At 54.5% G+C, this 13,322-nt stretch overlaps 3 protein-coding genes across 3 annotated transcripts; 1 reads left to right on the top strand and 2 right to left on the bottom strand.

Annotated features, from left to right (window-relative positions):
* Positions 1-795: 795 nt before the first annotated feature.
* On the bottom strand, positions 796-3,851 carry CKM354_000621200 (uncharacterized protein; the record flags this gene model as incomplete). Its single annotated transcript, XM_044801517.1, has 5 exons — positions 796-1,801; positions 1,852-2,569; positions 2,908-3,105; positions 3,163-3,793; positions 3,846-3,851. 5 exons carry the CDS (start codon positions 3,849-3,851, stop codon positions 796-798), a joined length of 2,559 nt encoding a protein of 852 aa, XP_044657452.1.
* Positions 3,852-8,253: 4,402 nt separating this feature from the next.
* CKM354_000621100 (uncharacterized protein) lies at positions 8,254-8,622 on the top strand (the record flags this gene model as incomplete). Its single annotated transcript, XM_044801516.1, has 1 exon — positions 8,254-8,622. One exon carries the CDS (start codon positions 8,254-8,256, stop codon positions 8,620-8,622), a length of 369 nt encoding a protein of 122 aa, XP_044657451.1.
* A 640-nt stretch (positions 8,623-9,262) lies between these two features.
* On the bottom strand, positions 9,263-11,482 carry CKM354_000621000 (stress-regulated transcription factor RPN4; the record flags this gene model as incomplete). Its single annotated transcript, XM_044801515.1, has 2 exons — positions 9,263-10,617; positions 10,678-11,482. The coding sequence occupies 2 exons, from the start codon at positions 11,480-11,482 to the stop codon at positions 9,263-9,265; spliced, it is 2,160 nt and encodes a 719-aa protein (XP_044657450.1).
* Positions 11,483-13,322: the final 1,840 nt, after the last annotated feature.

Raw genomic sequence — 13,322 nt, 5'->3', positions numbered from 1 at the left:
TGGCAAAGCAAGATACCACGGGTTTGTTAGCACTGAGAGTTTGAAAGAGGGTGAAAGGTCGGTGTGAAGAGCGAGAGTGATGGCTGGGTAAGGTGAGTGCTGGCACATTGGTTGGTTGAGTAATCAGTACACTAGTACTGCTGTTTGGCTCCAGCCGCATGGAAGGGAGGAGCAGGTAGGCACTCACGTAGGGCAAGAGACGGACGATGGATAGTGTTTCTAAATGGACGAGGATGAGTATTAAGGGAGACGAGGGGCAAAGCCGCAGGAGGACGATACGCAAGCGCCAGGTAACGATTACGATCATGAGAGTATGAGGATGAAAAGCGAATCGGACAAAAGGTCTCCAATGGTTTGCTTTTCGTTTTCATTCTCCTACCTTACCTACTCTACGCACCTCGATGTCAGCGAGCTCTCATGCAAGAGCTCGCAACCAGTGTGTTCCCAAGTCGTGATGGTCGCAGAGAAACACTCCCTCAGAGATCTTTTATTGGTCATCCCATTGCTGAAGAATCATGACCACCCCTTCCAAAACGCCTCTGTGGTGTCGCTGGAGATCGCCTCCTTATGCTCGTCTCCCTGTCGCTCCAATGAAGAATGCCAATAATCGCAAGCAATCGCAGTCGTGGTCGTAAGGGTAGAGATCAAGAAGAAGAAGGTAAGTCGTCAATTGTTTTGTGGCTTTTTGTAGATCGCAGTGGTGTCGTCGATTCAGTCGTAGACGCCTTGGGCGTGCTGATAGGATGTCGCTTTTGGAGTTTTGTTACTGGTCGTTGAAGCCGTGTAGACCGCAGTCTATGGGTCTTCAGGAGCGTCGGTGTCGTTGAGGAAACGAAGCATCATGTCTGCCTTGTTCATCTTCTCCGTCATCTTGTCAGCTTTCTTGTCTTGCTCTTTGCCGCCAGACCCAAGGTCAGCAAGGCCCTCAAGTCGGTTATCGGGACCAGCGCTATCGTTTTGGGCTGGCTGCTGTCCAAACACCAGGCGTGGTTGCTCCTGACCAGGGCCAGCACGTTGCTGCGGTGGAGGAAAGCTAAACGGATCCGCACTACCAAAGACTGGGCGCGTGCCAATCGGCGGCTGCGTCAGCTTTCGCTGCGGAGCCTTCGACTGTGGCGACGCGTAGTCATTTGGTGACTGTGGAGCGGCACCCAGCATGCCCGGAAATGGGCGCGAGAATGACTGATCAGGTGCTTGGGCGAAGCCTTCACGACTGCCGATTGCTTGCATTCCATGGTTGTCAGGAGCTGCGCCGAGCCCATTCCCCGAGCCGAGAAGCTGCTCCATGTTGCGATTGCCATCGTAGAAGAAGTTGTTCTGCTGGCCGCCACGGTTCATGAGCTGACCAGGAGCAGCATACATCTCGCCGGTGCTTGGTGAGAAAGTCTGTTGCAAGCCAGGGCCAGTCGGAGACTGCTGTGGAGGCTGGGCATAGAAGGCATAGTTGGGCTGCTCGCCATAGGGCTGCGGCGCAAAGCTGTTTGTGACTCCGGGAATCGCTGGATAGTTCGGCGTGTAGGTTTCGTAAGGAATGCGATATGGCATCTGAGCACCATAGGGATCTCTGTCCTCGCCATAAGCCATGGTGTAACCCTGGTTCGTAGCGTATGGGTTGTATGGAGCGACGGCACCTGGGCCGATCCCGCTCGGTGGCTGGCCCATGGCGTGTTGGGAGAAAGAAGCAGGATTGATCGCAGACAGCCAAATGCGAGTCTTGTAGATGCGATAGAGCTCGGTGATCAGATCTTTGAAGTTGATGTAGTGGTCGGCGTAGTAGTAGAAGATCAGCTTTTGGAAGTCCCTATGAGATCGTTAGCGGTGCAACGGCAAGTCAACGACTACCTCGCTTACCATTGCCACTCTGCATCGAGAATCTCCATCTGTAGGCGAAGATGCTGGACTTTCTGCTGGCAAGTGCGCTTGGCCTTGGCCTCGTTACCCTCTTTCTCAGCCAGCATCTTGATCTCGTGGTCACTAGCTAGGCGCTTAATGGCCTTCGGCTTGAGATTGTTGAAATTATCGCGAGGCAAGGCTCCCTGCATGCTGGACGGCAGTTCATTGGCGAAAGCGGAACCCATCATGCCTCCGCCGCTGCTGTCATTCTGAATCTGAGCATTTGGATTGTAGCCACCATCCTTGTTGCGCGAGTACATCATGAGCCATTTGTATTGCTCCTCGGAGTATTTCTTCTTCAGCAGACGAGCCACGTCCGGCGTGACTTTGGCATGTTGCACAGTGCCGAGATCCTGACCGCGGTCGGCCTCCACAATGACAAGATCGCCTTCACGAACGGTCAAGCCGGTGTTGTCCAAGAGGTAGAAAACATCGACGCGCGAGCACTTGAAGCTCACAATGTACAGCTGCTTGCGCGGGCGGCCGGCGGACGGACCCCACTGTGGTGCACTGTTCGGTTGCTGTTCACGTCTCATCTCAATGTCACGGCGCTCAGTCTGGGTAAGCGATACGTGAGGGACGCGATACATGGCTGGAATATCGAAAGCGCGTTGGCCGTCTGGCGCTCTAGTCATGTTAGAACTGTTTTCCGCGCCAAGTGCGTACCCCTGATAATCTGCAACTCACGAGTTAGAACTGCTGTCGCCTAAGCTCTATGGCTAAGCTATGTTGGTGTAATGCTGTGTGGGTAGTGGTGAAGGTGCGGCGAAAACGAATAGTGTCGAAAGATGAGGTGAAGGGGAGTGGAAATGGATAGGCAGAAACGAGGCGGCAAAGGGTAGCGGTGCCAGAAGTGAAGTCTGACCACAATGGCCTGTAATTTGGCGCAATGTGATTGGCTCGCGCCGCTGGTTGTGAAGGCAGGTGCGAACGTTGCAGAGGCAGCTGCAGGGTGACGGAGGGCAGGTGCGGAGCGGGAAGTCGATGAGGCATTGGCGAAGGTCGGTTACTTACCGCTGTGTTGTTGGTGGAACTCGTCGCTTTCTTGAGGATCGTGTGTAAAGGTTCGTGACAGAAGCGAAGGCTCACCAGCAGCGAGGGAGCCGCGGCGGGTGGGGATATCTGCCAGCGAGTGGCGGCGTGATTCATTCACGTTGGGCACATCATCCCAGCCCAACGAGCTCTGCCACTGTGCACGACGGCCATTGTGATCTGCCATCGTCAGTCAAACATCGCACGGGGTCAACAAACATCGTGACACAAACATACCGAGCGAAAGATTGGCAAATGCTGCTCCGAACGTCTGACCACGGAGCAGGCCGGGCTGGGGAGAATGGCTGTCCTGGTAGTCGCTGTCATTGCTCGAGCCGCGAGGGTGATCGAACGTCGGCGGGAGCGTGGCTGTGCGCATCAAAGATCCGATCGGCGGATGAGATGTTGTATGGGTGAGTCTTGTTCCCAGCTCCGATTCCGACTCGGTGTCTGCCTCCTCCTCCGCGAGCAATCCCAGCGGCAGCGCCGCATGATTGCCCTGCTGCGTGCTCGAGACGTTCTGAGAGGGTTCGCGCTGGCCCTGCGAATGCGACATCGAACGACCCGTCTTCGGCGTAGGCTGCAACGGAATCGCGAAAGGTAGAGCGCCCGCTCCCTCACTCACAGACGGCGACGGCGTGCCGCGCACTTGATTTACAGCGCCGAGGCGCACACTGGCCCTCGCGTCCAGCTTCGCCTTGTCCGACAGCTTGAAGCTACCACTTCGGGTCGACCAGATCCCGCCGGGAAGGCCGGGCATGCCGCCCTCTTTCAGCGGAAACTTGCCAAAAGACATCGAAGAAGGCCAAGGCTTCTCGTCCTCGGAGGACGCCACCGCTTCGGAGTCTGGAGTAGCGCGACGTGCGGGCTACACGAGGTCTCAGCTGGGTGCGACGAGGAAGAGCGAAGAAAGTGCTTACATTCATAATATCAAACGCGGAATCGGTCAAAAGAGATGAAGATAATTATCTGAGGAAAACGTCAGCTTCACATTCGTACACGCCAGCAGCTCCATACAGCTCGAATCGAGGGAAGGCAGGCCAGGAGGAAGCAACCAGCACCATCTCGCACACGGCCTTGGATCCGGGGCAGAGCGGGAGTTCCTCTACGAAGGGTTACAAAGAGCTTGGGCACAGGTGGCCGCACAGCGGTATATGATAATTCCAGTCCTGGCGTTCAACACCTTTGAGTCTCGCGAAGATGCACACAGCTCATCCAGCGCGTCCAGGTCCAGGATGATGAGCGGCGCAAAAAGTACACACTGCTCCTCTGCCGGGACTGACCAGAATCTCGAAAGCTGCAGCGCCATGCTTGACATACCTGAAAGAAATCCTGGGTATCGTATAAATCGTCCAGCCTCTAATCTATGTCTACAATTGCGATGCTGTGGCGAACACGCACTGTCAGCCGCCGGAGCCTTCCGCCAAGAGTTCTTGCTTGCCACTACTCACATAGGGTAGATTGTGAGCTACTATTACATATCTGATGAGGAAGTCAAGTGCTTTCTATGCCGTGTATGTGTCTGGCAGCGTCTTGTCAGCATGGCCGGGAAACACGAGCTTCGGAGCGCGGCGAACCTATGATCATTCCCAACGCCCTGCTTACAGCATCCGCTCGCTCTCTCTCTCCAGGAACCAGTATGGATTGGTTGATGCGAAAGCTATGGAGCCTCACATTGGCAACCTGCTGCCCGAAGAATGCGCAATGCGATGCCTGGAGAGTGGAGGCACGCGTGCGATGACCAAGAGTCAGCGAAGCACACGCTGAGATGAGCCTGGCGTGGTTGAGTTGTGTGGGGAAGCGTGGCTGCTAGATCCGGGTCAAGCCTGCTCCCAGGATCACGCGCTTTACCGTCCTGAGAACGAGATTGCGACGGTCTTGCGATGATGACCACCGTCGTGATCGGGATTCGCTGTTCGGTCGTCGAAGAGGTGATGTCGCAAGCTGGACTCGAGAAGATACAAGTGCCAGGACCTCGAAACGGCTGGGAGCTGTGGGTACGGCGCCCTCGAATGGTAAGGTTGCCGGCCGGGAAGGCGATGATTGGCAAGGTTTGTGGGATCTTGTCCCCACTATGGCTACACGCGCGTGACACACCAGTTCGCTGTACGCTGCCGGCAGTGTCGTTGGACGACGGGAGACAATAGTGATGCTGGTGGGAGCTCGCAGTAGTGTAGACGGCCAGCTGGACGCTCGCGACGTAGGTCAAGCCAGCACAAGGCGAGGTTGGGCTGCGCCTTTGATATCAGAGCTAGAGACGGGGGCGTCTGCAAGCTACAGCACGCCGCCCGCAGCACCAAGGATTCAGGGGCGAAGGTATGCGGAGTAGTCAAAGTATTCTTGTACCCTCTTCGACACATTTCTCCGCCAGCGAATCACCCGTCTGCGGCAGCACACCTCCAAGGCAAGTGTTCGCACGACCACTACTTCATCATGCAGCCTGTGCAACTCTAGCGTGGAAAGAGCCTCATCGCTGCAGCCGACAGCAAGGTCGACACAGTGTCGACAATTGCTAGACTCCCGCGGCTGTGGAGAGTCGGAGCGGATCGCCAGACTGGTGCCTCTTTCACGGCCGCGTCTAACCACCTCGCGTTTTCCTTCTCCAGCTTCGCGCTTGCACCTCGATCTGCAGCACGCAGCACCTCCTCACGCGGAGAAAGCCAGCAACACCCGACCCAGCTACAGGAGACAACATGGAACGGCGGGCCACGAGCAGCGCACAGCAAGTCATGAGAACTGGCTTGAATGGCTGCAGAAACGACTGAGGAGAACCTTGCCAGAGCAACAGAGGGGTAGTCCACTCTCAGGTACCAGCAGAGCTTGGCAGTCTCCAAAAGGTCGCGAAAGTCTCTTCCGCGCTCGCAGTACCCATGCTCTCGGATCCACCGAATAGAAGAGCGCCTCGACTCTTCACAGCCGATACAGTACTCCTTCAGAGACCAGGCCTAGAACAACAGGTGCCGGCACCCGAGCAGCGAGACGCCATTTTGGGTAGCTCTGAGAAGCACGCTGGACTCAGCTGGCAGCCGGCAGCAAGGCAAGGTCTGGAATCCTGGACATGCACCGCTCCTGCACCCCACAACGCTATAACCTTGACTGGGTCATAGTACGCAGTCATCATGGCCTTGACGATCACGTTTCATGCATATGCTGCTCTCCACTGATGATGAGTGTCCGATGCGAACTGTGCAGCGACACGGATGCGTGCAGCATGGCCAGGATGGTATCAATTCAGCTCAGCACGTCGTTACCGATTGATTGGTTTCACACAGCTGTGAAAGTACGTGTCGCAGCCGTGCTCACGGCTTACACAGTCGCGTCAAGCTAATACCGAGGCTGTACGAGGAATACCGTGCGCTGCTGCAGCTCGGCAGATGCAGCACACAGACATTGCCTGTGTTACGCATAATGGTTTGTGCACGAACACTTGTGCTCGATTCGAAATGTCAAAATGAAGCCGCGCTGCCCAAGTTCCAGTATTTGTGCTCCGTCACACGTCAAAGTGCTCGAGCAAGCCCCCAGCTGCGGGGAACAAGTCACAGAATACTTATCACGGAAGACCAGGCATTCGTTGCTCAAACAACTCGTACCACTCAGTGAGACGGTACTCATCTTCAAGTCGCGTCAATGTCTCTCCTAAAGCCCGGAATTTCGTCCCGGCCGAGCGAGGGAGTATGGCGCACATACAACAAAGCCCCCCCAAAGGAGCTATGCCACGCTGAGCTGCTGAGGCGTTATATGCCACATTCGAACATTGCGCGCCAGAATGAGCGTGGAATGCAAGAGACGCCTGATTCGGAGCCGTTTCGCGACGATCAACAATCAAATCTGGGAATCTTCATCTAAGCGGACAGGGAGAAATATTGCCGCCAGTCCAGATTCAGTGACTCGAGATTTGTTGAGGCTCACGCGTCGGCTGGCGAGCATTTCCAAAGTTCAACAAAATCTGACGCAGTATTCGTCTGCTGCCAAGGCAGGCGGGCGGATCACGATGGTAGGTCCGTTGAACAATCGGTACAGCGCTTATCGAGTACAGCTCATTTGGCCCAGAATCTGGATCTTGCTGCCAGGCCTGTCTGTCACAGTCGAATCCAACCGCACATACAGCAACAAAGACCCGAATAATTAGAGTGATCCAATCCATTGCGCCTTCCACCACTCCCGACATTCGAACAGGTGCAGCCAGATCACCTTCTGCTCATTCAAACCCGTACGTTAGAACGACAACCGGGTGCGTTACATCGATTTTGTGGCTTCCGCGTCGAATGGCCCTGTTCGGCCTTCCAAGGCAGACATGTCAAGCCATTGGGATGAGTGTGTCCTTGATACAGCGATCGATGACACCGCTTTACGGAGTGTCATGTTGGGTTGAGCATAGGATATCGAACAGAACACTGCGGTATACCTAATTCTCATGATCGCCTGTCAAGTTCCAGCCCTGTTCTTGCACCATCGCCAGCCATTCGTGATTCTTAGTGAAGACATCTATACCCTCCGCTGGAGCCGATCTCCCGAGAGCACCTTTCGGGTATTCGCCATCATATGTCTGACATCCTGCGCGATCAGCAATCAGCGTTAGATATTCCACGAAAAAACCACAGAATCTCGAAGTATAGGGAAGCGTGTTCACCTTGTCCAGAATCGCCGCACTTGGCGTCATGCTCTCAACCTCCTCCCACCGCACACATATCTAAATGCACGTGAAAGTCGAAGAATGGCGCCGAGTGGCCTTGTTGCCATACCACAGCATAGAAGGTCTACACATAAGCCCACAGCGAATGGTTTCTAAGCAATGACTCCAATGGATCCAGTGGCGTGAATTCAGGAGATCAGGTTCCGTATTGCTGCCACGATATCAGCATCCATATCTGCTATCTCGAAAGCAGCTAGCAGGAGGCAACTCACAAATAATACGGGGAATAACGCCACGATCGCATGATAAACATGCAAATTCAGAAGGAATTTGTCCGGCTCTTCTGGCCATCGCACAGTAGTTGAGATATTCTTGCCCATGCGAATCAAGTCTTGCTCAATAGCGAGCATATACTGCGGATGAGCGTGGCACATTCAATGCCTGAAAATGCCTTACTGCTCAAACACACTGCATGGCGTGCCAGAGGAACGAACATGGCAGCTCATGACTGTGCTGTAGGTCTTCGAGGGCCTGATTCAACCGGCCCTTGTGTTCGAGGGCATAAAGGAGTCGGTGTTGCCCTCAATGTAGCTCAATCCGCCAGAGTATCGACAAGCAAAGACACAAAGCAAAGCAAAAACCTAACATCTGATCAACGATTCCAGAAACACAAGCTCAAAGTGCCAACAGCCAATATGCATACGCATAAGCTGCTCTTGATCACAATCGCCGCCACGGCATGCAGTAAGAAACCACAACCTCACCCTCTCAGCCTCGAAACATCACTGACGAACATCACAACAGATGCCGCTGCAATCATGAGATCTCGTACACCAATTGCTGTAGGCATTGCTCACGATGAGGCAGCGAAGGAAGTCGAACGTCGAGACGAAGATGCCTTTTACGAGCCCGCTACACAGGAAGAATACATCCGCACGGGCCCCAACATCAAAGAGGTCGCAGAGAAAGGAATCGAACAGCGAGACGAAGACGCTTTCTACGTCCCCGCTACCCAAGAGGAATATATCCGCACTGGCCCCAATATCAAAGAAATTGCAGAGTGAGGAAAGGTGGGCCGGTGGAACGCGAATGTTGAAATTGGCCCAATGTAGGCTTCATGTTCTAAGGTAGTTTTAGACTGGCAAATCTGTTGGAGATATCTGCGAACTGGCTCATTAGTGAAGATCGAAAATTCAGTAGAGTACAGTAACGGCCATACTTAGGTCTTTTGTGTTGCTGTGAGAGTTCCTCAATGTTCCTAACTCAGTCGAGAGTGCTTTTCTGCAAAATGGTGAAGGTGTGAGAAAGAAGTAGAACACAATTGGGAGTAATAATGATCATAGTTCTGTTGGTACATTCGCTAATACGAAAAACCCTTATCCTTCTTTTCCTCCAGGATGCTTCAAAAATGCTACAAAGTTTTCTTTCTTCCTTTCTCATGGCAAGCGACCTGCGCCACCCAGCAGTTCATTTAGTCGTGACATCAGATTACCGTAGTAAGTAAAGTGAACGCTTGCTCGCCCTCGCCATGCCATAAAGAAGTAGACAGCCCAGCACTGGTATCCTCATCCGTGCAGAAGAAGTGTTTGTACATGATAGTAAGAAAAAGATGAACAAGAAATGCCACACTGTGAGCCTGCTCTTCTAGGATCCTGTTCGCCGGAAAATGCTGTTGCGGTAATGCGGAGGTGGTGTTACAAGCTCTCAGTCGCTGCGTCTGGGTCGCTTGCCCATGCTCTCGACCTCGGGATGCACGACACGCATGTGTCGGGTGAGAGCGTCGTTTCTTGAGAAAGTCTTCTCCTCACGGCACATGGGACATCGGACCTTCTGCTTGCGGTTGTTGTGGATGGTATCCTCGTGACGCGTCAAGTCGTAAGGCCGTGAGAATATTGTGTTGCATGGCTTGCCCGTGGATGGGTTGATGCGTGTGCACTTGTGAGGCCCGGCCTGCGAGTTCCTAGCAAGGATGGCGGCAGATGTCATGCCACTACCCGATGGTGCAGGTGAGGCCTCAGACCTGGGTGAGGATGAAGACTCATTATCGGCGGTCGTGTTTGGCGACGTGCTCTCCCGGTTAGTCTTCTGCTGCGACCGATGGTAATCGCGCTTGTGTTTCTGCAAGTCGTTGGGACTGCTGAAGCGTTGTGTACACCCGTGGTATGTGCAAGTGTAAGCTCCGGTGTTGGCACGAGTGTCGGCAGGCTTCTGAGGCGCTGAAGTTGCGGCTGTGCCGTTGGCGATGCTTTCCTGTGATGACTGTGGAAAGCCAGCGTCACTGATGGATGTCTCCATAGAAGGCAGACCAGCAGGGAAGTCGGGAGTTGAGTCGGTGTGCGTGTTCATCTGTGCAGCAATAGCAGCTTGATAGTTGGCCTGGTAGGGGTTGTGGGACATTTGACCATTGCTCTGTGGCAACGATGTAAAGTCAAACCCGTTGGCTGACAGATCCGTGTCAGCTGAGGTGGCGTTTCTAAAACTGATATTCTGTTGACCAGTGGCGGGCAGCCCGGCGAAGGCTGCGCTTGGCGCACCCATATAGGTACTAGTTGGCCACTGCTCGGTCCCACTAAGGTGTTGCTTGTAGCCTGCTGGGATGCTGTCTTGGAACAGCGGTTGCTGGTCGTTGTCGCTGTAGTCGAGGAGCGCGTCTTTGGGAGATATCGTCTTCGTCGGCTCTCGCTGCAACGAGGCCCGGTTGCGGGCAAATTCAGCCTCTGCGGCCGCGTCTTTTTGTTGCTGACGCAGGCTCGCGGCTGTGCCGACACGCCCATCTTGCACCTGAGGCTTCCATTCTTTCGTAGGTGCCAGTGGTGAGCCGTCTCTGAACGGCGAGCGATCGCGCGATATTGCCGAAGAGGGTGACGTCGACCGCGCCAAGTTTGCCGTTTGCAGACGCTCTGTGATCAAATTCCGGTGTGGTGACAGGTACTGCTGCTGCTGTGCTTGTGATTTCGGCGCTGAAGATGCATATCCTTGATTTGGATTGTAGAGCTCATCTTGGTATGCTGCAGACTCTGTGCGGAACAATTGCACGTGTGGGTTGGTTGGCTTGTAATCTGCTTCGGCGAACAGTAAGTACTCAAACGAGGGATCTGCAACAAAGCAACCAATCTCACCATTCTGCTGCGATAAGCTGTATGTCTTGGTATCGCCTTCGGCAGCACCAGACTGTGGCGTGGCCGGCGAGTCGTTGCCGTAGCTGGACATTGATTGTCTTGATGGCGGGAAATCTGAAAAGTCTTCAGAGTTGTGATAATCGAATCCAAAGTTTTTCATAGCCAGGTGTGCACTGGACATATGAGCTGCCGCACTGGGCGCGTATCCCACAGGAGCGAGATCGCTCCCGTTCGTGTTATGTGAGGCTGCCGCAAAGGCCTTTGGGTACAATGCTTGGTCAGCAAAGTTGGCCGGTGAGTCTGGCAGGCGATCCGTGTTGGCGATGTGCGGATACGAGTTGTTGTACGTGTACGGAGACGCCGGACCAGTCGATGCGACGGTCGAGGCTGACGGTGTCCGTTGATGACTCCCTGCCCGCTGCAGGCCTTGCGAATAATTTGTTCCTCCCACGTTGCTGTTGTACGACGCCGCGTACATGCCCTGTTGCCAATCCACAGTGGCGTCGGATACGGCCGAGTCGTGCCTCAAGGCCGGTGGTGGTGGTGTTGTATGCAGCAGGTGCGATGCAGACGGATGCTGCACGGCTGGTGCTGGAAGCAGGTGCGAGGCGGTGGTGTTGGGAGTATACGAGTGTTGTGCCTGTCGCAGCAGAGCCAATGCTTGCTGGTATATTTGCGGCTCGGAGGGATAGGAATTGGTGTGTGTTGTCGTCGTCGTGGTGAAGGATGCGTGTGGGTTGTGGAGTGTGAGGTGTGAATTGGAGGTGTCGAAGTTCGAAGGGAAGTAGCGATTCAATTGCATCATCGGTTCCCTTTCAAAAAAGACCCCGGAATTTGGCCTGTCCGCTGGGACGGGCTATGTCATCCGCGACTCACTATGTCCGTGTGCTGAGTCGACGCCGAGCGTTGTGGCGAGAAGTTTCTAGAGATGCGTGCGGCGCTGCAGCACGTGTCGGTTCGCTGAGAGAGGCTTCGTGAGTTATGACTGTCCAGAATGCGACGACGGAGCGGACGAGTTGCGGTTTTGTGTGTGCAGAAAGACTGTTCTCAGGCCTGGCATCTCCTAGGGTCTCGGCTTTGCAAGTGTGGCTGAGCCACACCTGCGATTCGGTCACTCCTTGCCGGTAGCGTGTGGGTCCCATTCCACCTGCATACTCACATTGCATGCTGAGAACAGACCTATCTCCGCCCGCCGACTCCCAGCACATGCTTCCATGCAGGCATTGTGGAAGCTGTCGGCTTGTCCACTACCCATCGCTGCACCCTCCCATTCGCCAATCCTCCTGATTTGTGCGTGCTCCTGCACAGGAACCGTCCTCCGCCCCTGGTTATGCTTAATGCCAGGCGCGACGGATTACGAACAGCGAGCCGTCGACCGAAGCGAAGGAAAAGCGGACTGAAGATCTGTGTCAAACATGACCAGCTCATGCTTGCAAATGCTAGCCAACGACGCTCTGCTCGTTGTGGTTGGTCAGCTCTATATTCACACCAATACATACGAGCCGCTCTGCACAAATGCCCTGGGTGTGCATAGCGTAGCATTGGATCGTGTTGTTGGCTATTGCCAAGGATGATCTGACCATTAGTCTTTCGTGCCAAAGCAAGCAGGTCACCTCCTACGAAGACGGCTGAGGTATGTGCCGCGCAATACCCTTGGCAGTAGCAAGATATGGAATACCGCATGATTCATCCGCTGCCTGGGACTGCGGAACATCCACGCTTCGGACGTGCCGTGAAAAGTCTGCAGCGAGCATGTGTGCTGGTCAAGTGAAACCTGGCACGAAAGCGACGAGAGGCAGTACAGTACACAGCTACCATTCGCTCTCCTCAGCAAGCCGATTCCTGTCGCCGACCTCCGCTGATGCGGTAAGCAGCGATGTGCCCTGCACTCATTGGAGTCAACAAGCGAGCGGACCGATTCTCGCACGAAGTTGCAACGCAAGATGACTTCATACCCACGTGGATCTGGCTGTGCATCTCGAGCGTACAGGTCAATGATTGGCTTCAGCCCCAACGAAGTGGATCATCGCTCTCTGTGCCCTTCTTTCGAAATCCACGAGCTGTGGCGCATGGCCAGATGCTGTGGCTGGTGCCTACGGCTTTTGTGCTATCCGTTTGAATCTTAGGTGCTAGGGCTGCCGCCTTTCTGACCAAGCTGAAGCGGACAAATCAGCATTCTAGCAGTCAATAGACTGTCGAAGAATCCTACTGCCTGGTTGTGTGCAGCGTACACCTGCCTGTTCGAGCTCCCTCTGCTCAGCTGATGTGTAACTTCACAAATTCTGTCCGAAGTATGCCCTTCTTGCTCTTGGACCTTCAGATGCCGACTTGCTTTGCCTCGTACACGACTGTATCAGCTGACCATGGATATTGGAGCATGATCACCCAAGCAACACCTTCCTTACGATGTTGCGAACACTATCGAGCTGGCCTGGCCTGGCCTGGAGACCAAGCAAGAATAGCAACAGGTGCCGCAAGCGAGCCGGGCCCACCTCGCCAAGCCCACGCCGATCGTGCCAGATCTGCACATAGATCTGCCCAAGGCGGGGCTTCTCGGTAGCGACACTTCCGAAGAAACAGAACAGCCTGAATAGCACAAACTCGACGATTTGCACGCTCCAGCACGACTCTTTGATCTCAACGAC

Source organism: Cercospora kikuchii (assembly GCF_019650295.1).
Source record: "Cercospora kikuchii DNA, contig_00003, whole genome shotgun sequence".
NCBI classification, from domain to species: domain Eukaryota; kingdom Fungi; phylum Ascomycota; class Dothideomycetes; order Mycosphaerellales; family Mycosphaerellaceae; genus Cercospora; species Cercospora kikuchii.
The sequence above is the reverse complement of the archived record's forward strand: the minus strand, read 5'-3'. Positions and strand labels throughout refer to the sequence as shown.